General features: G+C 34.9%; 1 protein-coding gene across 5 annotated transcripts in view; it reads left to right on the top strand.

Annotated features, from left to right (window-relative positions):
• LOC143247415 (uncharacterized) overlaps positions 1–26,008 on the top strand; it is an 84,397-nt gene that overhangs the window by 50,233 nt on the left and 8,156 nt on the right. Inside the window, exon 2 of one of the 5 annotated variants that reach the window (XM_076495475.1) lies at positions 24,024–24,152. The exons of the other annotated variants lie outside the window; for them this stretch is intronic. Coding sequence (XP_076351590.1) covers positions 24,121–24,152 — 32 coding nt within the window. The 5' untranslated portion in view covers positions 24,024–24,120. The remainder of the gene's footprint in view (positions 1–24,023; positions 24,153–26,008) is intronic. 5 annotated transcript variants of the gene reach the window in all.

The following is a 26,008-nucleotide window of genomic DNA, read 5'->3' on the forward strand; positions in this document are numbered from 1 at the left end:
TTTTAAACAGTAGGGCAGGTTTCAACGTAATGTACAGAACCTTGCTGATATACATTTCCTATTGACTTCTGAGTTAAACAACTTCATTTCTTCCACACGGTCTTTAAGCATGTACACATTACAGTCCAGGATAGTTGCAGAAAAATAAAATTATTTTTCGGTAATTGAATGAACTGAGTATATGGATGGAACACAATCATAGCTCTGTTGTGACTGTTAGCTTTCATATATATATATATATATATATATATATACACATTATTTTAGGATCTACGTCACACATAGGTTCGATTCGTATTATCAGAGGTCACATTTGATAGCTGTTAGGTTTGAGACGCCATACCTTAGAAGGTTTGAAAACAAAGTGTAATTCTATTTCAGAAATAAAACATTGTTTGTTGAATTGGTTCGAGTATTAAACATCATATCTGTCCTTCACATTGTGACCTCTACAGTAATTTTAATAACGAATTACTTCCGTTAAGTCCCTAAGGTTTTACCTTTACACAACGCTAATAATTTCAACGTATTTTGTTCTGCCTTAGGAAGAAAGTACATTACTTATTTCGTTGTAAGTTTCTACCTTATTTTGGTAAAATATTTATTCTGCTATTGCAAGCTTTTAAATTTATCACTCTTTCCTTAATTTTGAGATTCTCCCATAAATTATTAAATAATATCGATCCTTTAATTAGAAGATTATCCCCTATTTTAGGAATTTATTGATCCTTTTGGTGAATGTTTTGCGCTACTTTATGAAAAAAAAAAAAACACTCTCGTTTACTCTGGCAGTATGTCCGAAGAATTACAACGCTAAGAATCGGGTTTCAATATCCATTGCAATCAGGGCACAGATATTCCATTGTTGTAACTTTGTGCTCCATAACGAACAAAACAACGCATTATTTAGTTTCAACCTCGTTTTGCACAATGTCCAACCCTTTGTGTGTTGCTGAACATTTCCTTTTTAAACTCTAATTAATGAGGGTAAATTTACACGAACGACATTACATGGAATATTTACCCTTTTCTTAAAAAATGTCCGCTCAACATTAATCATTTATTATGTAGCATGACATGAAATACTTAGTGGTGAAAAATTGCCTTAGTGAACGTATAACTTCAACGGCTAAAAGATAATCTCTTGGTTGTAATACATATAAATGAATACAAATATGTCATTACTTTTATTCCAGTGATTACCTTCAGGAGCTCCACGATAGTTAGTTCACTATAATATGAAACAAGATGGAGAAGACAAGCTTCATCTTGAAAACATGAGAAGATCAAAAGTAAAAGATATGGAAAAGTTTAAGATTCGAGTAGTTGAAAATAGTTATTTATTTCTTTACGAAGTGCTTTTTGATAAAAGAAAAGTTGTACTCATCGTGGTAATGAATCGTTTCAATTTAGATAGGATTATGTTCTGCAAGATTTAGTTCATACTCACCCATTACCCAAGGGGTAAGATATAATAAATGTTAGGCTTAGACAATTCCTTGAGCGAAGGCTTTTTTTTCTTTAAATGAGTTCATGAAGCCTTTATTGTGTTTCTTTTCTCTGCTAGACTAAATAATTTAGCATCCTTTCTCTACTCTTACGACGACATCCAACCCACTGTTGTGGATAGCTCTGAAGTGTTATGAATCTGCTATAGTTAGAACGTAGTTTTCTTTGAGTTGCTTTTTACCAAGTCCTTAAATGTTTTTGCTACATTTTAACAAGTCCACATTCTTTGTTCTTGTTGCTTTTCACCAAGTCCATAGTTATTTTTGTTGCTGGTTGTAGAGAAGATCTCAGTTCTCTTTGTTTATTTTTACCAGTCCTCAGTTGTTGTTGTTGTTGTTGCTGGTTTTAAAGATCTCAGTTCTCTTTGTTTCTTTTCATTAGTCTTAATTGTTGTTGGTGTTGGTTGTAAAGAAAATCTCAGTTCTCTTTGTTTCTTTTCACCAGTCCTTAGTTGTTGTTGTTGCTGGTTTCAAAGAAGATCTCAGTTACCTTTGTTTTTTTCACTAAGTCCTTAAATTCTTGTTCATGTCTTTCAGTTAGACTCCAGCTCTTGTTGTTTTCCAGTAAATCCTTAGCTTTTGTTGCTATGTTAAACAAAGTTTTAGTTTTGTTGCTGTTTTTCATTAAGTTCTTAGTTTTGTTGTCACGTTTCAACAAATTCACAGGTCTTGTTGTTGCTTTCAACAAGTCGCTAGTTCTTGTTAGTGGTGTTTTTCCTTTTCAATTTTCTATATACATTTCGTCAAATATTTTTTAACGTTTTAATTCTAAAGTTCTATGAAGCTCTTTTATGTAGTGTTTAAAGAATGGCATTAATACATTAATAAGCAGGTAGAAAACTTCTGACCTTAAAGTTGACTGTTAATTTTAAACATGAAACCTCGAACAACGTTAGAATATTACTATTATAAACTTTTATAGGTGGTGCCGTAAAACATCATAACACATAAAAGTTATTGGCCCAGAAAATTAGCGAAAAGAGTAAATATTTTTATTGAGTGGGCGAATTTTAATAGATTTCTCTTCTCCTGTCTCCATGAACCGATAGATAAATAGTTTATTTGTTGACTATTAAACGCAAAAGCTACACAAAGGGGTATCTGTTCTTTGTCCTATGCGTGGATTGAACCCCAAATTTTAGCTCTTTCACGCTCACCACTAAGCCATCGGAAAGCGTCGTGAAATGTAACAGGGCAAAATTTGTTTGTTATTGTTTAATAACAAGACTACTGTTGTCTTAGATACTAATAACTAGGTAGTTACTTCTGCCCATATATTTCTTATTTAAAGGCCTACTAAAATAGCTTTAAAAGACATTAGAATTTACATGGTACTCAACATAACTACGTATGTTTCACTATTTTGATTTTTCATAAATTATTATTTACTTCGACTGTTTTACCATAATATAAAATTCGTGAAATAATGGATTATGGAATTCAACAAATTGACTTATGCAAAAAAAACCAGAAAAAGTTGAATATTAAAAATATATTTTTCTATGTTTAAAATGTACACACATCCCTTTTTGTGTTAGTTACTTATAAAGTTCAGATGCGGTATATATATGTGAAAGTAATAGTATACATTTTACTTAAATACTTCAATAAAAGGTATTTTACGGCTCGGCATGGCCAGGTGGGTTAAGGCATTCGACTCTTAATCTGAGGGTCACGGGTTCGAATCCCCGTCTCACCAAACACGCTCGCCCTTTCAGCCGTGAGGGCGTTATAATGTTACGGTCAATCCCACTATTCGTTGGTAAAAGAGTAGCCCAAGAGTTGGCGGTGGTTGGTGATGGCTAGCTGCCTTTCCTCTAGCCTTACACTGCTAAATGAGGGACGGCTAGCGCGGATAGCACTTGTGTAGCTTTGCGCGAAATTCATAAACAAACAAAGAAAAGAAGTGCAACATAAACAAACCAGTTTGTAGTTTTTATCCAGCAATAGCTAACCTGTTCATTGAGGTTTAAATATCATAAAGTAAGAAACAAAGAAAAATTATTCACTAATAAGATTGTCCTCAAATATGAGATAATGCAAAGCGTAAATCTTATTACGGTACTTTAAAGTCTAAATAGTCCAAAGTATAGTCAGTTTCTTTTTTTTCAATTTCTACTTTTTATTTAAGTACGGCTCTGTTGCTGAACATGTTAAGCAGTTGGTGTCAGATTTTAATGAGTCAACGTTCGAGTTTAGTAAGTTTTCATTATTGTTTAAAATAAATGTAACATAAGTAACAAGTTGACATTATAAAGAAATCCAACTAACCTGATGAACTCTGTGTATGGCGAAAGGTAACATCGGCAGTGTCGTGAAGCACAGAAAGTGATAATCGAGGTGTTATTCTGACTGGAAATCCACATTGAAGCAGTAAAGAAAGACTTGTTAATAGTTATTATCCATATTATTAGGGTGTAATGTCACATAAAACACAAGTCTGTAGGCTACACTTTGTCGGGATGAGGGAATATAATTAGTTAAATATTGCTATCAGTGTTATTAAGATGTAATTTATTATAAAATATTAGCCTATAGGTGATGCTTCGTTGGTATAAAACGCTAAAATTTGTTTAAAATCATTATCAGTCTTATTCGAGTGTAATGTCACAGAAAATATCAATGTTTAGATCTGCATAAGACGTAAACACTTCCTCAAAATAAGACATTAAAATTAGTTTAAAATTATCATAAGTTTTACTGGGGTCTAATGTATAATGAATACAAATCTCTAGGCCTCGCTTCTTCGGCCTACGGGTTAAAATTAGTTAAATATTGTTATGAGTATAACTAGCACATAATATAGATCTCGTTTTGTTGGTGTAAGTTGTTACACTCAGTAATACTTTAAAACTTTTACTAATTTAAGTCAACTATCATGAAAATGTTTCCACACTTAGAATCTGTAAAATCAGGAACAGAAGTTTCTTTCCTAAGATCGTTCGTTGAGAAACTGATTAAAGAAATCTATTCGGTTATGAATATACAGTAAGTTGTAGAGTAGGCTGGTCGGTAACGATTCTGTCTATTTAATTTAGTTTACGATGCAGCCACCTACAGGCTGAAGATCTAATAGTTCAGCGGTTTTCAAACATTTGTTTGTTTGCCACCTTTTATTTTCTTTTACTTCAGTAACAGTTTCCTTTTCGTAGTTTTGAAACGTTTTGAGGGGCTATATCTGAGTGAAGCCCGCAAATCACTAGTGGTCTGCATAAAACACAATTATAATTGTTTTATCGGTTCATCAGTTCACTTAATTTTCGATATAACAATCACATACGATATACTATAGTGTGATATGTCGCAAGTTGAAATCAACACACAGTTTAGAAATGACTTACGCTTTTTTTAATTTTTAAAAAATATGGCCTTATTAATAGTAAGTAATTACAAACAAAATTTCAACAACATGAATATACAGACAGATAGGTGGCGTTTTGTGCAACTTACAAGTTTACGGTAGTACAAATAAAACTGCGTTTCTTTTAAATAAGGGTCAATGGTAAGTTTATGGATTTACAGGAATAATGAACGAAATTCACTCCCCCGTGGTGAACAGAGTGTAGGTAGTTTACAGTGTAACTTTGAGTTAAAACAAAAAATCAACTTCTCCAGAAAAATGAATAAACGTATATATATTCTAGAGAACAAAATACCGATAGACTTATGTAAATTATAACAAATCAAGAGGAAGTACAGTGTTAAAAACAGCAAATCCAAACCTCTGATTAAATATATTAGTTTATTATAACCAACTAATATATATATTTATGCCTTGTTCTTTAAAAATGGTTTTACTTCAGACAATTTGTTTTTAAGTGTTAAACTACATATTAGGCTACCTACGCTATACCAATCGCAGGTTTCAAACCTCAGTTTAGGATCCTACAAACTGATTGGTAAGTCATCACTGGGCAGTTCATGGGATTCAGTATGATTTCCCCCAAAATAACACATTACATACAGTAATCATATCCTGAATGTTCATTATTAACTGTTAATAATTAACAGTTCAACTATTTCATTTACAATTGTCTCATTGCTGGTTTATAGCATTTATCATTAGTGTTCTAATACTATATTTGAAAATGTTTCATTGCTGGTTTGTAACATTTATCATTAGTGTTCTAATACTATATTTGAATTCGTCCCATTGCTGGTTTGTAGTGTTTATCATTGGTGTTCTGATATTGTATTTGAAGTCGTCTCATTGCTGGTTTATAGTGTTTATAATTAGTGTTCTGATATTGTATTTGAAGTCGTCCCATTGCTGGTTTATAGTGTTTATCATTAGTGTTCTGATATTGTATTTGAAGTCGTCCCATTGCTGGTTTGTAGTGTTTATCATTAGTGTTCTAATACTATATTTGAAAATGTTTCATTGCTGGTTTGTAACATTTATCATTAGTGTTCTAATACTATATTTGAATTCGTCCCATTGCTGGTTTGTAGTGTTTATCATTGGTGTTCTGATATTGTATTTGAAGTCGTCTCATTGCTGGTTTATAGTGTTTATAATTAGTGTTCTGATATTGTATTTGAAGTCGTCCCATTGCTGGTTTATAGTGTTTATCATTAGTGTTCTGATATTGTATTTGAAGTCGTCCCATTGCTGGTTTGTAGTGTTTATCATTAGTGTTCTGATACTATATTTGAAATTGTCTCATTGCTGGTTTATAACATTTATCATTGGTGTTCTAATACTTTATTTGAAGTCGTCCCATTGCTGGTTTGTAGTGTTTATCATTAGTGTTCTGATATTGTATTTGAAGTCGTCCCATTGCTGGTTTATAGTGTTTATCATTAGTGTTCTGATATTGTATTTGAAGTCGTCCCATTGCTGGTTTATAGTGTTTATCATTAGTGTTTGACAAGACTTCATCGCTGTTTGATTTTTTTTTACGCTATCAGACTGTTTGATTGATGTTAATAACGAAGAAACATTTCCTGATAGTCAATACCTCAACTTTTTTGCGGGTTATATATTAATTAAGATACTTTAAAATATATTTAAAATACTTAAATGATCAACGTTGTATTATACACAATTAGTATTTGTTTATTTAAAAGTTGATCAATGACAATGAAAAACACTACATGTTTCGTCATTCTTTACATCATCCTCAAGAATGTCAAACATGTAGAATATCTTTCACGAGTGTTGATCAGTCTTTAATTGTGCATTATACAATGTTGATCGTTCAAATACTTAAATATATTTTAAATATCTTCACAAGCTCCTTAAATTTTAACCTAGATATCTTAATATTCGTTTTGAACATAAAGTTGGACAATAATCTAATACGAAATTCTGGCGTTATAAACCCTCGAGCTAGAGGACTTAAAAATAGACTACATTATTTGTTTTTTAAACTGGTGAACTATACTGAACTAAAGCTACTTCCTCCTGTAGTATCTATGTGTACTACGCCTCCGATAAGTAGTATTTCGTTAATTGATTCAGGTTTTGAGTTTTGATACAATATTCACACAGAAATGTTTATTTTTTTATCAAGAAATATCAGCTAACTTCCACTTGACTTGTACATAATACTCTGTGATGTATTCTATATTCCGATACCTCCTGGCTAAGAAAATGTGACTGAAATCAGTATTTCTGAAATTACGGCAAAAGTCTCAAATGTTAATACAATATATATATATAACGTATATGCTTTTTCAAGAAATATCACATAAGTTTGGTAAAATATTTAATGCAACACAAACGCAGAATCTCCAAATAGCTATTGAGACATTTTGATATCAAGTAAACCATTAAAAGCAGTCCTATCATTATTTTTTTAAAATTAAGGGTGACACAAATGTCCCAGTGTTAAAAGTTATAGCCCACTTTAGACATTTCTGTGAGCGCGTGCACTTTCATAACACACGCGCTGGAGCTGAACATAGTCCGTACACATAAAAATTCCAACTGGATTGTTTACTCACATTCCTGGTTTGTTTCATTTAAATTTTGTGAATGGACACTGTTTGTTTGTCTTTATCTCGAAATAAAAAATATATCGTTTGCCAAAATTAAGCAATATTTTGTTTCTCTCAAGATAATAAAACATATGAAGTTTCTTTCAAAACTGTAAGAAATATTTAAGCTATAAATTTGTTGTTTGTTTTGAATTTCGCGCAAAGCTACTCGAGAGCTATCTGCGCTAGCCGTCCTTATTTTAGCAGTGTAAAACTAGAGGGAAGACAGTTAGTCATCACCACCCACCGCCAACTCTTGGGCTACTTCTTTACCAACAAAAGTGGGATTGACTGTCACATTATAACGCCCCCACGACTGAAAGGGCGAGCATGTTTAGTGGGACGAAGATTCGAACTGGCCACCCTCAGATGACGAGCCAAACTACTTAACCCACCCGGCCATACCGGGCCTTAAGTTATAAATAAAGTATTACGTATAGATGGATACACTAATTGTGGAATGATCAAGAGAAGACTTTAAAAACTGAGGTTTTGTTTTGTTTTTCTTCAGATATCTAGCTTTGTATGTTATCTTTATTTATAAGTCTCTTCCTCTATCTTATGTGTGTGTAATCAGATTGTGATTGTAGTCGCATCTTTAGATTGTGTCTCAAAAGGTCCAGAATTCGAGATGTGATGCCGCAGTTTCAGCTGTCACACTGTTGTGACAGTCAATCTCTTTGGTCAAAGAAGACTTTGTTTCTGTAGGAGCTGATTGCCCTGTGGTCAGTGGTTTTAAGTTAGAGAAAGCTATACCTGAATCACCTCGCAAATTAATCCATGCGCTTATTAATTATCATTTATAGGAAAAATTTTCAAATTCTAATATATATACGACATTCACATTCGACTTAGTCGGTGGGTTACAGACAATTATGTTTCAAAACCATATTTCTCGTGGAACACCTTGTGAACGTTTTCTTAATTTAAATAGATAATTTCTTACTTTGCTGTGAACATGTTAAGACCAGTTGATAGAATTATAAAAACCGAAACAAAGAACGTGCTACATTCGAGATACTTATATAGAATTAGTTGAACAAATTATATAAAATGTACACAGTATCTTGTTTCTTTGTCCAATACGTGATACTCTAAATGTGTTTTCCAAAATAAAATATGTTTATAATTAATTTATATTATATTTAGCCCCCCGTTAGTACAATGGTTTGTCTACAGATTTACAACACTAAAATCAGCGGTTCGATTCCCCTCGGTGGGCTCAGTAGATAGCCCGATGTGGCTTTATTATAAGAAAAAACACATTATATTATAATTACATCACATATTAAAGATAGAAATTTATAATAAAGAAAACCAAAAAATATACATATCACACATGTAAACAATAACCTAGACTGTCTTAACGGAGTTTTCAAAGGGTTATATCGCGTCTATGTTCTTACACATTTCTCAGCTACGTAAGGAGAACCTGTTATTAAAACTCCGTATGAAATGTTCCTAAATGTCTTTTTTTTTTTTTTTACTAATGGCTATTTTATTTCTCTCGGACATGGTTTAAACTTCGACAGACCCACAACTTCATTATTCGCTTTCTGCTCATTCTTTCTTCTCAAGTACAGTTATCTCTAGGGGTTTACCAGAGAAAGTGGTCTGAACTTTAACTGCCCTTTTGATTCTGTATCAGCTTCCACACTATTGGTCGCTTTCCCTTTAGTTCATAAACGTACCGACATTACAAAATGTACAACAAATTCAATCATCACGTTATCTTGCTACACGAAAACAATAAATCTACGGTGCCCAACACGGTCGCCATTCGTCACATTCAGCGAAACGGCCATCGATGTGTGGTGAATTGGTGCTTTACTTCTACCACCCTTGTTTTTAAAATGTAATTAATTCTATTAATAAATAACTGAAAATATTATTTTGTACCTTTCTCCTTCTCTGTTTCTATAAAAACTTATATTTGTTTGTTTTTTGTCACGTGGTGAAAATGTTAACGTGTTCTGTTACTCCACTGCAATACATCTTGATATTTTTGTCCAACGAAAAAACACAGTTCTTTATATAGTTCCTTAACGTATGTAAAATTTAAACTTATACATGATTTCAAATAACGAATGATTATATTTTAAAAGTATCTAAATAAATAGACTGACACATCGTTCGGTGGCTAGATAAATATTTATCTTAGCTCTGATAAATCCACTAAATGTTATAATGTAATGGTTCGTACCTACAAATAAACATAATAATGGCAAAAAAATTATATGATCAATTTTCATATTATTTTTCTCTTCTTTCCCGATGGCTAGAAACCGGATTTTGATATCCGTAGTGTAGCTCTGCGCTTAACTGTTTGTTTGTTTGTTTTGGAATTTCACACAAAGCTACTCGAGGGCTATCTGTGCTAGCAGTCCCTAATTTAGCAGCGTAAGACTAGAGGGAAGGCAGTTAGTCATTACCACCCACCGCCAACTCTTGGGCTACTCTTTTACTATTGAATAGTAGGATTGACCGTAACATTATAATGCCCCCACGGCTGAAAGGACGAGCATGTTTGGCGCGACCGGGATGCGAACCCGCGACCCTCAGATTACAAGTCGCACGCCTTAACACGCTTGGCCATGCCGGGCCCTGCGCTTAACTACAAACAAACATAATTTCTTTTCTTAAACGAACTTTAAAGTCGTCTGTCTATCTTTAAGCGTAGTGTTACACAATAGGCTATTTGCACTCTTCAGAAACCGCTGGAATTGAAATCCATATCTTGTCGAAAGGAGATCTCACACTTACCTACGACACTAGAATCAAGGGTTCAATTCCCCTCAGTGGTCTCAGCAGATAGCCCGATGTGGCTTTGCCATAAGAAAATCACGTACACACACACTCACACCTACCAATGAGCCGCCACACAAGAGGCAAGACTTTACTTCTAGTGATGAACAGTTCCTATTAATTTTACTGAATCGATTCATAGGATTGAGTTCAGTTGATTAGTCAGTTAGAAAAGTTCGTTCATTTGATTCATTCAGATGAAGGCAATACGTTTATAAACTGAAGCACGTGGATAGGCAGGGTTATTCGAACGCTAAATAACTATAATACAATTTAAAACTAGTTACGTCTTAAAAGACTGTGAAACTGGAAGTAAAAATTCGAGCATCTCGTGTTAGCTGCAATAATCCAACATATTTTCTTCTTCTTGTGTCTGTTGTTACGCATTGCTATCTAACATAAGACTTCTTGGTGGTGGTGGGTTTTCGCTACTAATATACTTCATAACTGTTTTAGCGATTGTGCAGGCTTTTCTCATTTTTGTGTTTGTTTTGCACAACGTTTTTAAAGATAAAACTCCCGGGGGATAGGGAGGGCAGACCGCTAATATCTCTAGTAGCATTTTCTCTGTGCTTCTATACATATTTTTCCCCGACTCTTTTTCAATTTGCATTTTTATCAGACGGCAGCACTGTCGTACTTGTCCCGTAAATTAAAATATTTCATACCTCGAATGATAAGTTCCTTACCGCAATATCTCAAACTTCGCCAAAGTGCAACGCCACCTTTGATTGCATGAAACAAACCCATAAAATATATTATAATTAACATAATATATGGTTTGGTTTTTGGAATTTCGCACAAAGCTACTCGAGGGCTATCTGTGCTAGCCGTCCCTAATTTAGCAATGTAAGACTAGAGGGAAGGCAGCTAGTCATCACCACCCACCGCCAACTCTTGGGCTACTCTTTTACCAACGAATAGTGGGATTGACCGTAACATTATAACGCCCCCACGGCTGGGAGGGCGAGCATGTTTGGCGCGACTCGGGCGCGAACCCGCGACCCTCAGATTACGAAGGGTACGCCTTAACGCGCTAGGCCACCACCAGGCCAACATAATATATACTACAGAAAATACCAGCAATCTAACATTACTTTAACACTTAGAAAATATGAATACATCTATAAGAAGAGTGACGATTGTAATAATACAAATCAATACTCGATTCTTTTGGTGAACAATCCATTTACAACTGGCAGATCTCCACCTAGGTATGACCCTTTTTGTCACACGATATATTTTTACCAGCGTATTCTATAAAACGAACTTGAAGCGAAATTTTAAATAAAAAATCATGTTCGATACATCTTTGAAATGCTCCAAGGTATTACAAATATATCGGCTAGATATCTGTAAAAATTTTCAAAATAAATGAATTAACTGTTAAAATGAACTTTAAGTTTAGGTAGAGTATTCATACTTCTCCGAGGGTCATGAATTCAAAAGCAAAAACCACTAAGGATTTTAAAGTCTACAAACTTATTTAAGATACTACAGTTGTATTATATATTCTGTACAAATGTCTACTTATTCACACTAAAGGTTTAAAAATTACAAACTAAAACTATTTTTTTTCATATAAAGAATGTTGTTTAAACAGAGAACATATTCATCTTGTTTGTCTGAACAAAACTACCGTGTGTGTTAAGGATAACCGTGTAGTTTACAAATAATGTATATGATGTAGCCTAACACATGACTTTGTGGTCAGTCCTTTCATATTACGTAACATAGATAATTCCTGCTGTGAGTTTTATGAGTTTTTAAGTGCGAACAGCATTAAGATGTTTTCCTTTTTCTAGTATATCCAACATCCTCTTTTGTTCCTTTCACGAGTTCATCTTGATGTAAATAAGAAATAAACCGGATGATTCCTAAAGCAACTGTCTAAAACAATATCATAACACACCCAAACAGCAATAGTCTAAAACATTGTGACAACACATTCAAACAGCAATAGTATAAAACATTGTGGTAATACCTCAAACAGCAACCGCCTAAACACCGACATAACGCACTCAAATAGTATAAGTCTAAAACACTCTGTCCTCCCCCGCTGGTATAGCGGTAAGTCTACCTATTTACAACGCTAAAATCAGAGGTTCGATTCCCCTCGGTGGACTTAGGAAACAGTAACCGACTACAATAGTGTCACAACACACCCAACCAATAACTGTCTAAAGCAATTATATTACATTATACACTCATACAACAATTCTCTAAAACAAAAGATGTAACAACATACCCATACAATAACTGTCTGAAACAATTTCACAATACACCAACACAGCAACCGTTTAAAAACAATAATAATATAATGCATACTCGCACAGTAACCGTCTAAAATAATAATATTTTGTTACAAATCCAAACAACAACCATTTAATATATCAAAATACAATCACAGAGTAACTGTTTAAAAATATTACAATACACTTCCACAAAATCAAGGTTATAACATGCATTATAACGAGACAATACAAATATACTCGGCCATCGTCTAGTTTTTGTTTACTTATTTCTAAAATTTTGCACAAAGCTATTCGAGTGCCATCTGCGCTAGCTGTACCTAAGTTAGAAGTAACAGACTAGATGGAGGGCAACTAGCCAACATCACCTACTACAAACTCTTGGGCTACTTTTTGACCTAACAAAAAATTGCCTTAGACATCATATAATAAAGGTGGAAAGGGCGAGAATATTTTATTACGGAATTCGAACTCAAGGCCCTTAACTTGCGAATCGAGCACCTTAACCATCTAATAAAGCAGTTTTACGATATACGATCATTCGGTAATCGTCTAAAACAAGTTACAATATACCTCCCACACTTACAGTTTAAAAATACATTATCATGATGGAATCCCCATGAGGGTATAGAGATGCTACGGCACACCTGAACTTGAAACTAAATCCCAGCACTTTGGAATTAAAACTGTGTACATTAAAAATAAATTATTTTATTTATTTAATTATTAATTAATTAAATTTATTTAATTATTAATTAATTAAATTTATTTAATTATTAAAATAAATAAAATAAACATAAACTTAAATATCTTTCGTAACCAAATTTTTAAAATGTCAGATAAAACTTTGTTTGTTTGTGCTCCCACGTGTCCACTGGTAGACCTCGTTTAGACCGTACGGACAAAACAATCTATATATTATGTGCATAGAGAGCTTTGGTCTAAAACACACTCTGTCACTCTCCTTCGGGAACTGCCGTTAGGCACCCACCGTGCGACCATTACGGTTCAAGTACAAATGTCAGAGCGTCAAAATGGTGAAACGTTTTTGCCATACTTCACATTGTCATTAAGATATGCGAGGCCCGGCATGGCCAAGTGTGTTAACGCGTTCGACTCGTAATCTGAGGGGCGCGGGTTCGAATCGCGGTCGCACCAAACTTACTCGCCCTCCCAGCTGTGGGGCCGTCATAATGTTACGGTCAATCCCACTATTCGTTGGTAAAAGAGTAGTCCAAGAGTTGGCGGTGGGTGGTGATGACTAGCTGCCTTTCCTCTAGTCTTACACTGCTAAATTAGGGACGGCTAGCACTGATAGCTCTTGTGTAGCTTTGTGCGAAATTCAAAAACAAACAAGATATGCGAATACGATATTAAAACAATTAAAAACATATTATTATTATACTGGGTTTTTAAAAGGTAAACATTTTTAAAAGGCTTGTTATTAAAATAATATACAACAAAAATGGCTTTTTTTCTTTTTTTACTCGTGTTGGTAGAAAAGAAGGTCTACAAAACATTGTAAAAATCAAATTGTCCTGTAGTGAAGTTAGACATGTAATTTATAAATAAGTTAAGTGTTTATAAAAGTAGTTTTAATACTATTTAATCTTAAAATAATTTGCGAGTTTTCTTTCTGTAATATATGTGTATTCAATGTAAGAAAAATAAGCAGTATCCAGTAATTAATGCTCGTATAATTTGTTTAAAATATACTCAAAGAAACTGAAATTATCTTTCGAATACGAGACATTTACCATAATGGTGACGTCACACGTCTGACAATTTTTTCGAGAACTGTGATGCAATACGAAGTAGCACTACACCACTGACTACACATCAGTGCAGTATTACAATATGCAACCACAGCAACCATTGAAATACATCTTACAGTATACGTTCTTTACACAGCAATTATATAATCAACAGAGTAACAAAGTAAAAACAACAATATAAAATAACCACCAGTTTGAACAACAACAAAAACAACGTTTCTCTGCAAGTTTATAGCTGTTTGTGTCATGAAACGAAAGTCCCCCGCTAGTACAGCTGTAAGTCTACGGATTTACAACACTGTAATCAGAGGTTCGATTTCCCTTGGTGGGCTCAGTAGACAGCCAGATGTGGCTTTGTTATAAAAAAACACACACGCAGGGTCGAAGAATTATTAACATGTTTGGCTTCGAATCCAAGGCTCGAAAGCTGCTAAAACATGATGCTGCTAAAAACGCTCCTAGCCTTCAGATGATAACGTATTTTACAAATAATCCTCTATCATGTTATTTGGTCCAAATGATAGAACAAATTGCTTGTGGCGGTGGTTGTTTCTGGCTGACTGCCTTCCCTTTAAACAGTAGATCAAAGTTATAGCTGGTGCTATCTGAACCTTAGTGGTCAATGGATTGACCTCTTAGTTCACATACGTATAACGTTTAAATTTCCAGTCACTAAATATCGTTTTCCAACGTTTAGATCCAACAAGGACAATGTCGTAAAACCGAATATACGTACAGAAGTGTCTGACGTATTTCTCACACAAAGACTTAGGTCTCAGCTAGCTAGTCATCCACTTCCTTTCAACAATCCTTAAATTAAGAAACAGAAAATGCTTTATTATTTTACATCAGTCACTTGAAAAATACATCTTAGGAAATTCCTTCTTCTATGTATCGTTTCACATCCAGTGATATTGTAAGTTCCAAAAACAATTTCTGAATTTTTTTGAATTTCGTGCAAAGCTACTCGAGTGCTGTCTTCGCTAGCCTTTCTTGTATTTTGAAGTAATAGACAAGAGGGAGGTATGCTAGTAAACACCACCAGCCGATGTTCTTACTATCAACGAATAGTAGAATTCACCGCCACATTGTAGCGCTTCCACAGCTGAAAGGATGGGCATGTTCGATGATAGGATTTGAACCTGCGACTCGCAAGTTACGAGTCGAGTGCCCTAAACACTACGCCATAACAAGCCTTGTTTTTTTTTTAATAATTAAAATTATATCCTGGATTTACATTTTCTGTTATTATCTGCAAATGTAGTTTACAGTTTCTTGCCTTGCTATGCAGTTTCATTTTCTCCTTTAAAATTTTTTTTTTTATCTCTATCAACAGCATAAATAGTCCATTGCGTAGTTTTGCCCTTAGCAACAAACAATCTTTTTTCGTTGTTTTTTTTAACTCGTTCACCCCTTATAATATTTACTTACCACAGAAATTTGAAAAGCCGACCGTAGCTCGGTGATTAGCGATCCAGAATGCGAAGATTCCTTTTCCACGAATAAAAGAAATCTCGTTTCTCACGTTTGGTTTTGGTTTCGTTGGTGCGTTACGATATAAACAGCGAGAAGCGGTCAAATCCCACTATTTGGTCTGGCAAGAGTAGCTCAAGAATCACAAGTGGGTGCAGGTGACTAGCGGGCTGGTTTATAATAATAAAAAATAGAGTTGCTCTTGTGAAACTTTGCGCGAAATTCGACAAAACAATTGAAAACTGGAGCTTAATTAAAGAGAAGAAAATTTCGAAACATCAGTTTTTTAAAGTAATCAAATAAAGTTCTGAAAACTGTCTTTGTATTTAGTGAAGTCATTAGTAGAGGCTGTTATCACATTTAAAATTGAACATACTTTTTGTTTCACTAAATTATATATTTTAATTAAAACAAGGATTCCTGCCTTACTTTGCGCTAACAATAACCCTCTTTTTACTTAGAAAAAAAAATACATTGAAGTAATCTAATAAATGTTTTAAACAAATGATGAATAAACTCTCCTAATTTACCATTTACTAAAGCTTATAAGTTCCTCGTATCGCATCCTCTGGTGGTATGTTTAGAACTCAGTTATTATGTTGCATAAATATTTACCTGTTAGAAAAAAATTAAGACGATAATATAGGAATCCATCGTGTATTATATTTTCGGTTTTGGTAATCTCTAGTGAAACTGAACTATTTAATAATTAAGTTTACAACTTTAGGATTAGCAAAAGTCTTGATCAAATTACATTCAAACTTTTGCAAATGACTCCTTTGAAAATTCCCTTTATTATTATTAGCTCCATACGATTCCTTTATTTCACTGTTTACTGTTAGTCTCCCGCTTAAAACAAAAGTTCTGACACTGGTTATCGACATCTTTTTAACTATGTGGCTGGATTAAAACTGTCTAGAACAGTGGCTCTTAATGATTTTTTTACTCAAAACCCATTAGTGAACATTAAAAGTAAAAGGCTTTAGTACAATAAAAATCAGTCTTATTAAATAATTACTAAGGAAATAATTTAGAAAATTTAAAAAAATGCATTAACTATTATCTCTTTTAAAAGTCTGTTTACGACCTTTCCACACATTCTGAAGATACAATTTTGGCTCGTGACACGCGGGTTAAGAAATCATGATCTACATTTAATAGGTTTGGTTTCTTTTGAATTTTGCGCAAAGTTACACGAGGGCTATCTGCGCTAGCCGCCCTAATTTAGCAGTGTAAGACCAGAAGGAAGGCAACTAGTGATCACCACCCACCGCCAACTCTTAGGCTACTCTTTTACCAACGTATAGCGGGATTGACCATCACATTATAAAGCCACCACAGCTGAAAGGGCGAGCATGTTTAGTGTGGCAGGGATTCGAACCCACGACCCTCGGATTACGAGTCGAGTGCCTAGCCATGTCGGGCCTAAGAGGTAACAGGTACTTTGAAATGAAAAGTATTTGGACACTACAAAAACCAACTTATCCAAGAAATTTAAACACATCAAACACGAATATTAAACCGCACTGTACCAACAGATTATTTTTAATGCCAACTGTGAAAAATGTTCAAGTGTTAACTAGTTGTCTTCCCTTAAGTGGATCACTTCAAACTTATGGTCGACAATCGCAGGTAAGCCTCGTGTATCTTTGCGCGAATTTCAACAAATCAAACAAACCTTATCTAATCTCAGTTGAAATATTCGTGCAATGAGTACATAGATGACAATATTTTAAATCCAGAGCCAGACTATAGATGCTTATCATTGCATTCCTTTCAAATCGGGCCTGGCATGGCCAAGCGCGTAAGGCGTGCGACTCGTAATCCGAGGGTCGCGGATTCGCGCCCGCGTCGCGCTAAACATGCTCGCCCTCCCAGCCGTGGGGGCGTATAATGTGACGGTCAATCCCACTATTCGTTGGTAAAAGAGTAGCCCAAGAGTTGGCGGTGGGTGGTGATGACTAGCTGCCTTCCCTCTAGTCTTACACTGCTAAATTAGGGACGGCTAGCACAGATAGCCCTCGAGTAGCTTTGTGCGAAATTCCAAAACAAACAAAGCTTTCAAATCGAAGGTGTGTAACAGTAATATTTCGCACTTATGTGTTTAGAAAGCTCCGTTTTGCCAACGGTTATACCTTTATCATCATTTCATAAAAACCCTAATTATATTGTCTTTTAACGTGAAAACAACGAGAACTAAAAGAGTATTACGTCAACATAAAGTGCCTGTACCGTATTTTCGGCTTCTTAATTCTTAAAGGCATGGTGGTTAGGGCTCTCGGTTTACTAGTAAAGAATTGTGAGTACATACACTTGTGTATTATGTTTATTATTATTACACTATGTAATACAAATTTTGTTCCTGGATTGTGTGTGTTATTTCTTAATTGCTTACATTGTAAAAGTACACTAAATGGCCATTATTTCCTTTAAACTTTGCTTTTGTGACCTGGATAATGAAATTTAGAAATTAACCTATCTTCTATGTAAAAACGGGCAAATTTGCGCATTTTCATTTACATAAGGTCTGACTAAAACAACATATGAATCAAAATTTGCATGTATTTATACTAAACCTATACAAAAATGAACAAAAATGTTCAGAAGTGAATCGTTTTTCGAGATCTGCGACTGTGATGTAAATCACTTTCACGTATCAGACCCCCAAATAGTCTCCCATCATGTTTTCGTTATACGCTCCTTGGTAGCGATGTTCAAAGTCCAGTGTATCTTGGTGGAAGCGCTCTCCTTGCTCCTCTGAGTATGTTCTCATGTTCTCCTTGAATTTATCAAGATGATTGTCGAGGATATGGACTTTCAGGGACATCCTGCAGCGCATTTTGCTGTAGTTTTTCACCAGAGCCTCAATCATTTCCACATAATTTTCGGCCTTGTGATTGCCCAAGAAGCCTCGAACCACCGTGACAAATCTGCCCCAAGCTTTTTTTTCCCTTCCTACTGAGCTTCATATGGAATTCTGTGCACTGCAGGATCCTTTTTTATTTTTGGTCCAACGAAGACACCAACTTTGACCTTTGCCTCCGACAGCTCAGGGAAGAAGTCTCGAAAGTACTTGAAGGCTGCAGATTCCAGAAAATGAGTAAATTTGAAAATTTCATAACTCTGATCACAAAAGCAAAGGTTGAAGAGAAAAATAGGTCTTTTCCATTTACTTTAGGCATAAGGAATTGGGAAATAACACTTTCTACCCAGAAACAAGAAAAAGTAAACGTTTTGTTACATAGTGTATTTACCCATCTTACAATTGGTGCCGCTCCAGTGTTGGAGTAATTTTTTTTCATCTACTTACGCTTAATTAGATTACAGCAAAGTTTAGATATGCTGCGTAATATTCATGCTTTCCTATATATATATTATAACCACAAACAAAATATGCTGCATATTTCTAAAAAAAAAAATCCTAGGGTGCAAGCTACAACGTAGGATTATAAAATGTACCCTAGGTTATAGAGATGACTAGAGAAGTAGCACGCACACTGTGGTGGAGATACACCGTCTATCAGTTTTAACCTCCAATTTGCTAGTCTCACATAAGAAGATTAAAAATTTAAAAGTTAGGAATACGAGATGTGGGTGCTCAAACCCACAACGTCCCTCATTTATACCGCCCTTCACTGCCTGCAGATACTTGTGGGTAGGTGACTGCTCTCCCAAGCTAGAATAAGATAACAATAAACATAAAAAGATGGAAAAAATGAAAATAAGGTACTACCGTTTGGGGTAAGTAAGATGAAACTTACTTCTTAAAGTTAGCATTAGTGCCTCTACCATACTGGGGGCAGGTGATAGTTTACTGTGACTGTCGTGCTTTTATATGCGGCTCAAGGTGTACATACGCATAAAGTAGTGCCAAGTTCTTAAATGACCTTATTTTCAACTAAAAAATATATATATACCACTCATAGCACTCTAGACTAAGTAACATGTTCAACAAACGGCAAAAATATCCAGTAGCTGAAGTACCCAGATATTGTTAATTAGGAAAGGCTAGTGCAGATAGTCCTCGAGCACCTTTGCGAGGAATTCGACAATAAGCAATAATACTACTTACACCAGAAGTTGTTTATGTGTTCTAAGTTATCGGAACACTACGTTTAAGGCAGATATAACGTTAACTTCCTTTTGTAAAGTGGAACTGGAAAAAGGTGTTACTATATAAAAAACTCCCGGGAATTATACTTCATTTGATTCTTGTTAAGATTGAGTTAATATCGGAAATAGATTATAAAATCCTAACGGAATTTCTAGGAACTTGTTACTTGAATCCGCACCGCGTAAATAGATGAAATTTTAATATTTTTTTCTGTGTGCAGGTAGTTAGCGGCATAGCCAGATGGTTAAGCCGCTTAATTCGGTAATCTGATGGCCACGGGTTCCAATTGCCGTCACACCAAACATATTCGTTCTTTCAGCCGTGAAGGCGTTATAATGTACAATCAATTCTACTATTCGTTGGTAAAAGAGTAGGCCAAGAGTTGACGGTTGGTGGCGATAACTAGCTTCCTTCCCTCTAGTCTTAAACTGCTAAACAAACCAAATAGAGTCACAAATCATAGGGTGTGCGCGAAATTCATAAAACAAATAAAGAAACAGATAGCTAATACGTAATTAATAAAATCCGACCTATTGCAGTTAGTATGATAATACGTCAACAGGAAGAGGCACCATCTGTATCTATGCAGTAGATTGTATGTTTATTTTTGAATTTTGCGCAAAGCTACACGAGGGCTATCTGTGCTAGCCGTCCCTAATTTAGCAGTGTAAGACTAGAGGGAAGGCAGCTACTCATCACCACCCACCGCCAACTCTTGGGCTACTCTTTTACCAACGAATAGTGGGAGTGACAGCAACATCGTAACGACCCCACAGAAGAAAGAGGGAGAATGTTTGATTGACAGGGAAGGGATTCGAACCCGCGACCTTCGGATTACGAGTCGAGCGCCTCAGCTACCCGGCCATGCCGGGCCCTATGCAGTAAAATTCTTTAATACATTGAATAACCTTTCTCACTACTTTCCTCAAAGATTGTAGTATATTTAGCAGTTTAGGTTTGTTTGTTTATCTGAACAACATCTACACGCAATAAACTAAATAGAATGGTCAGAAACACTTTTTGTTTTGGGTACAATCGTCCTTATTTTCAAACTATAAATCAGAGAGTGACGTTATTAGGCTGTAGTGCCCACCGACCAAATATTCTGCTCTTAACAGAATAGCGGAATTAGCTGTCAACCAAAAGTATGAAACATATTTAGTAACACTGCGTTTCGAATCCGAAACCTCTGGATTTCCAGCGAGATAAAGAAGCAAAATTAAAATTCTCTTAAATAGTATCTTTAACTTCAGTTTAGCCAGAGACTATGGTAATGGTATTCTAAGAAAGTCAGTCTAATTAACAGATGTTAACAGAAAGCTAAACATATTAGACTTTTATATACTGTTAACATACGTAACAACATCTGATAGACTTTCCTTAACAGCATGTCTCTCAATAGCTCAGCGGTAAGTTAATGTGATGGGCACAGCACGAATAAACGATGAAAACGTACTGGATTAGTTTTTTTTTTTTTTTAATTCCGCACAAAGATACTCGAGGGCTATCTGTGCTAGCCGTCCCTAATTTAGTAGTGTAAGACTAGAGGGAAGACAGTTGGTCATCACCACCCACCGCCAACTCTTGGGCTACTCTTTTATCAACGAATAGTGGGATTGACCGTCACATTATAACGCCCCAACGGCTGGGAGGGCGAGCATGTTTGGCGCGACGGGGATGCGAACCTGCGACCTTCAGATTACGAGTCGCACGCCTTAACACGCTTGGCCATACTGGATTAGAGAAACCAAGTATGCAGCGGTAGAATAAATACTATTATAACAATACTTTTGAGGAAAAAATCTACTGAAATATACTGGCTTATAAATATCTGTATAAATTTTGTTTCAAAACTGACTAAAAGTAGAAAATGCTATAGAAGTGTTAATTATAATTATTTATAATTTAAAAATTGCCAAAAAGTACGTTATAAAGTAGAAAATACGTATATGACTGTTTTAATTTTGTATTTTAAACTATTATTAGTACTAACAATACCACTCTTTGCTCTAATATATCGGTACTACATCTTTTCATGTTTTTAAATCAGCAATGTCATGGACATTACTTGATAATATCAGTAAATTTATTGATTCATTTTGGATATTCGCACGAAGATACACGAGAGGTATCTAAACTAGTCGCCTCTAATTTTAAACTGTTAAAATAAATGGTTTTGTTTTGTTTTGAATTTCGTGAAAAGCTACATGAGCAATACTTAGCAATGAAAAACTAGAGGGAAGGCAGTTAGTCATCACCATCCACCGCCAACTCTTGAGATACTCTTTTACCAACTAATAATGTGATTGACTGAAAGAATATGACTCCCTCATGGCTGAAAGGACAAGCATGTTTAGTGGGACAAGGATTCTAGCCCGCGATCCTCTGATTTCGAGTACAGCGCTATAACCAAAGAGAGGACAGCTTCCCAACAGTCCTATTGGCCCGAGAAAGGGTTTGTTTGTTTTGGAATTTCGCACAAAGCTACTCGAGGGCTATCTGTACTAGCCGTCCCTAATTTAGCAGTGTAAGACTAGAGGGAAGGCAGCTAGTCATCACCACCCACCGCCAACTCTTGGGCTACTCTTTTACCGACGAATAGTGGGATTGACCGTCACATTATACGCCCCCACGGCTGGGAGGGCGAGCATGTTTAGCGCGACGCGGGCGCGAACCCGCGACCCTCGGATTACGAGTCGCACGCCTTAACACGCTTGGCCATGCCGGAACTCCGAGAAAGGGAGCACGAACAGTTGACTCACGGATCAACAATTCAGTACGCTAACCCCTAGGCTACGTTAGTTCCATTCTCAATGAGACAAAATCCCCACACGATATGACATTGGTACCAAAGTTAAGATATTATTGTAGCCTAAGCAGCAACATCAACTAATAGTTGTCAACGTTCGAGAGAATCCAAACAATGCCTCTAACTCAAATTTTTACAACGCTCGATAAAGTCCAAATACTACCACTAACTTATGTTTTTTACAACGCTGGATAGATTCCAAACAAAACCACTGACTCATGTTTTTACAAAGCTGGAAAAGAGTCCAAAGAATAGTACTAATACATGTTTTTACAACACTGGAAAGAGTCCAAAGAATACCACTAACTTACGTTCTTACGTCGCTGAAAATAGTCCAAACAATACCACTAATTCATTTTTTACAACACTGGAAAAAGTGCAAACAATAAGTTATATTTATACAACACTAGAAAAAGACCAAACAATAGCACTAGCTCAGATTTTTAGAACGATGGTACGATTCCACTAACTCATGTTTTTACAACGCTGAAAAAAGTCAAAAGAATACCAGTAATTTATGTTTTCCGACACTGGAATGTATCAAAGTATAAAGAATACCATTAATCCATGTTTATACAACTCTAGATAGAGTCCAAAGAATGCCACTAACTCATGTTTCTACAAAGCTGGAAAAGAGTCCAAAGGATACTACTAATACATGCTTTTACAACTCTGGAAAGAGTCCTAAGAATACCACCAAGTCATGTTTTTACAATGCTGGAAAGAGCCCAAACAATACCACTAATTCATGTTTTTACAATGCTAGAAATAGTCCAAAGAATACCACTAACTTGTGTTTTCACAACGTTGGAACGAGTCCAAAGAATAACACAAATTCATGATTTTACAGCGCTGGAAAGAGTTCAAACAATACCATTAACTCAGGTTTTTACAACGCTTGAAAGAGTCCAAGGAATACCACTAACTCATGTTTTTATAACGCTTGAAAGAGACTAAACAATACCACTAACTTTTATATTTTTACGGCGTGGAAAGAGTCCTAAGAATGCCACTAATTCATATTTTTACAACACCGGAAAGAGTCCAAAGAATACCACTAGCCTATATTTTTGCGACCCTGGAAAGAGTCCAAAGAATACCACAAACTTATGTTTTTTACAACGTTCAGGATGAGTTACATTAGCGGAAAAATAGTTCTATTAACTAGATGGTAAGAAGAATTATTTCTTTGTTTTTCTCCACTTAAAACGACACAAAAATTATCTGCTTAAAGTCGATTCTAACGTTAATCTGATAAATTGGAGGGAAGGTAGCTAGTCAATAGTACTTAACTTTATTTTCTAGGTTACTCTTGCTGGATAAAAAAATGGGTCTTTTTCGGAGCGCTAACACGCATTTTTGTAGCAATGGGAGGTGAGCCGTGAATCCTTGGAACAATATTATGAACACTAGACCACGCCTGGTCTCTATCAGGTTAGAAACAAATAATGAGTACTGTTAGACATAAACAATAATATTTTTATACTTCAGATAGTAAACAATAAACAAGAGTTTCATCAAATATACATCAAGTTAATTACAAAAGAACATCACTTCGTCTATTTGTTGTTCACTCTTCAATATCAACCGGATTCAATTTGTGAAATGTTCTTTATCTCTACTTTAAAGCAATCAAGAAAAATATAAAAAAATCGGACGAGAGTGAAATTCAATTAGTCTTAGAACTGCCAGTTTCAAATTCCTTATCTCCCAGAAGTTTTGCAGTAATATAAATTAATTCGTATAATTGCTTAGCATGTGGGTTTAAACTGTAATAAACACAGGTAATGTAGATTAGGAACTATTTTCTTAAACTTTATTGTGTAATAACAAATGATAAACATAAAAAATAAAGAACTGTCTTGACACTAATTCTTAAAGTGCAAACAGTCGAAATAGAAAAAAACATGACAGTAGATTGTATAAAGTTTGAAACATTCAGTTTTCTGCAACCTGACATTCGACAAATGTGACGTCCCTAATTTAGCAGTGTAAGACTAGAGGAAAAGGAGCTAGTCATCACCACCCACCGTCAATTCTTGGGCTGCTCTTTTACCAACGAATAGTGGGATTGACCGTCAAATTATAACGACCATACGACTAAAATGGCGAGCATGTTTGGTGTGACGGGGATTCGAATGCCTTTTATTTAGTCAGTATTAGAATATAATATTTTATAATATAAAGGTGCGTACGATACAAGACAGTGAGAGAGGTAGTATTATACATGACATTACCGAGTGTTTTTGAACTATACAAGAATTCAGTCAAGCAATTTATTAATTTAATTAAAGTAAACAAAACACGTGTCAATAAAATAACGATTTACAAATATATTAATTTTGTTAGAGTGAAAAGAGATTAATATTATAAAACTCTCTTTGATGTTATAAAGCAGGGTTGTTCTGGCGGAAAAAAAACAATAAACTTATTTGCCAATTTAAAACGAGAGAGAATTATCACTAGCCGCGGCATTTAAAATTATTTTAGGTAAAATCAGAGTAAATTAATCCACGAGTTTTTTTCTTTTTAGTAATTGTATTTTTGGGCGAGTATACTCGATTCAATTACATTACTTATTTCTACCAACATACTCTCAAAATGAAATTATTTTAAGCAGGATTAAAGTGAATTAATCTATGAAACCACTTTGGGCGTGGTAAAATACATCAACTAAAAGAGTTTAACCTCCTGATTCCAAACCTGTAATTAGATTTCAGATTGATCAACAGATGACGGACCTATGAGCTAGGAACTTGTGGTTTGTACTTGAAAACAATAACAACAACAAAACTCCGAGTCGTTCTATGAGCCACTATGCCGCGACAGAAAAACAAACTAATGTATGAAAAATAAGGGGACTTCGGATTGAGAAAGTTTCACGTATTCGTGGCTCTTTCTAGAAATTGTTGACAAGGTCTTCCTACATAATTTCAAAGTATAATAATATCGAGAAGTACCAGTGAAATTATTTCTCTTTTCTTTTACTACTTTAGTACCTTACAGATAAGTAAGATACCTTAGACAGATAAGTTCAAAGTGCAATAAATAAAAAGCATAAAACCAAGCGAAAGAGGAATCTGTAATATGCATGATAGGCTAATTCTTAAACAAATGAGGATACGAGTAAAGAAACATGAACATTCTTTATATCGACTAAATATTAAAAAGCATGAGATTAAATTTGAAACTAAGAAAAGAAAAAAACGGTCGAATACTACAAAGCAAAATAATTGCAAAAGTAAAATAACAAATAGCTGTCTAAACGTTTAAAAGAGGAGAAAAGAAGT

This window comes from Tachypleus tridentatus, chromosome 3 (assembly GCF_004210375.1).
Source record: "Tachypleus tridentatus isolate NWPU-2018 chromosome 3, ASM421037v1, whole genome shotgun sequence".
NCBI classification, from domain to species: domain Eukaryota; kingdom Metazoa; phylum Arthropoda; class Merostomata; order Xiphosura; family Limulidae; genus Tachypleus; species Tachypleus tridentatus.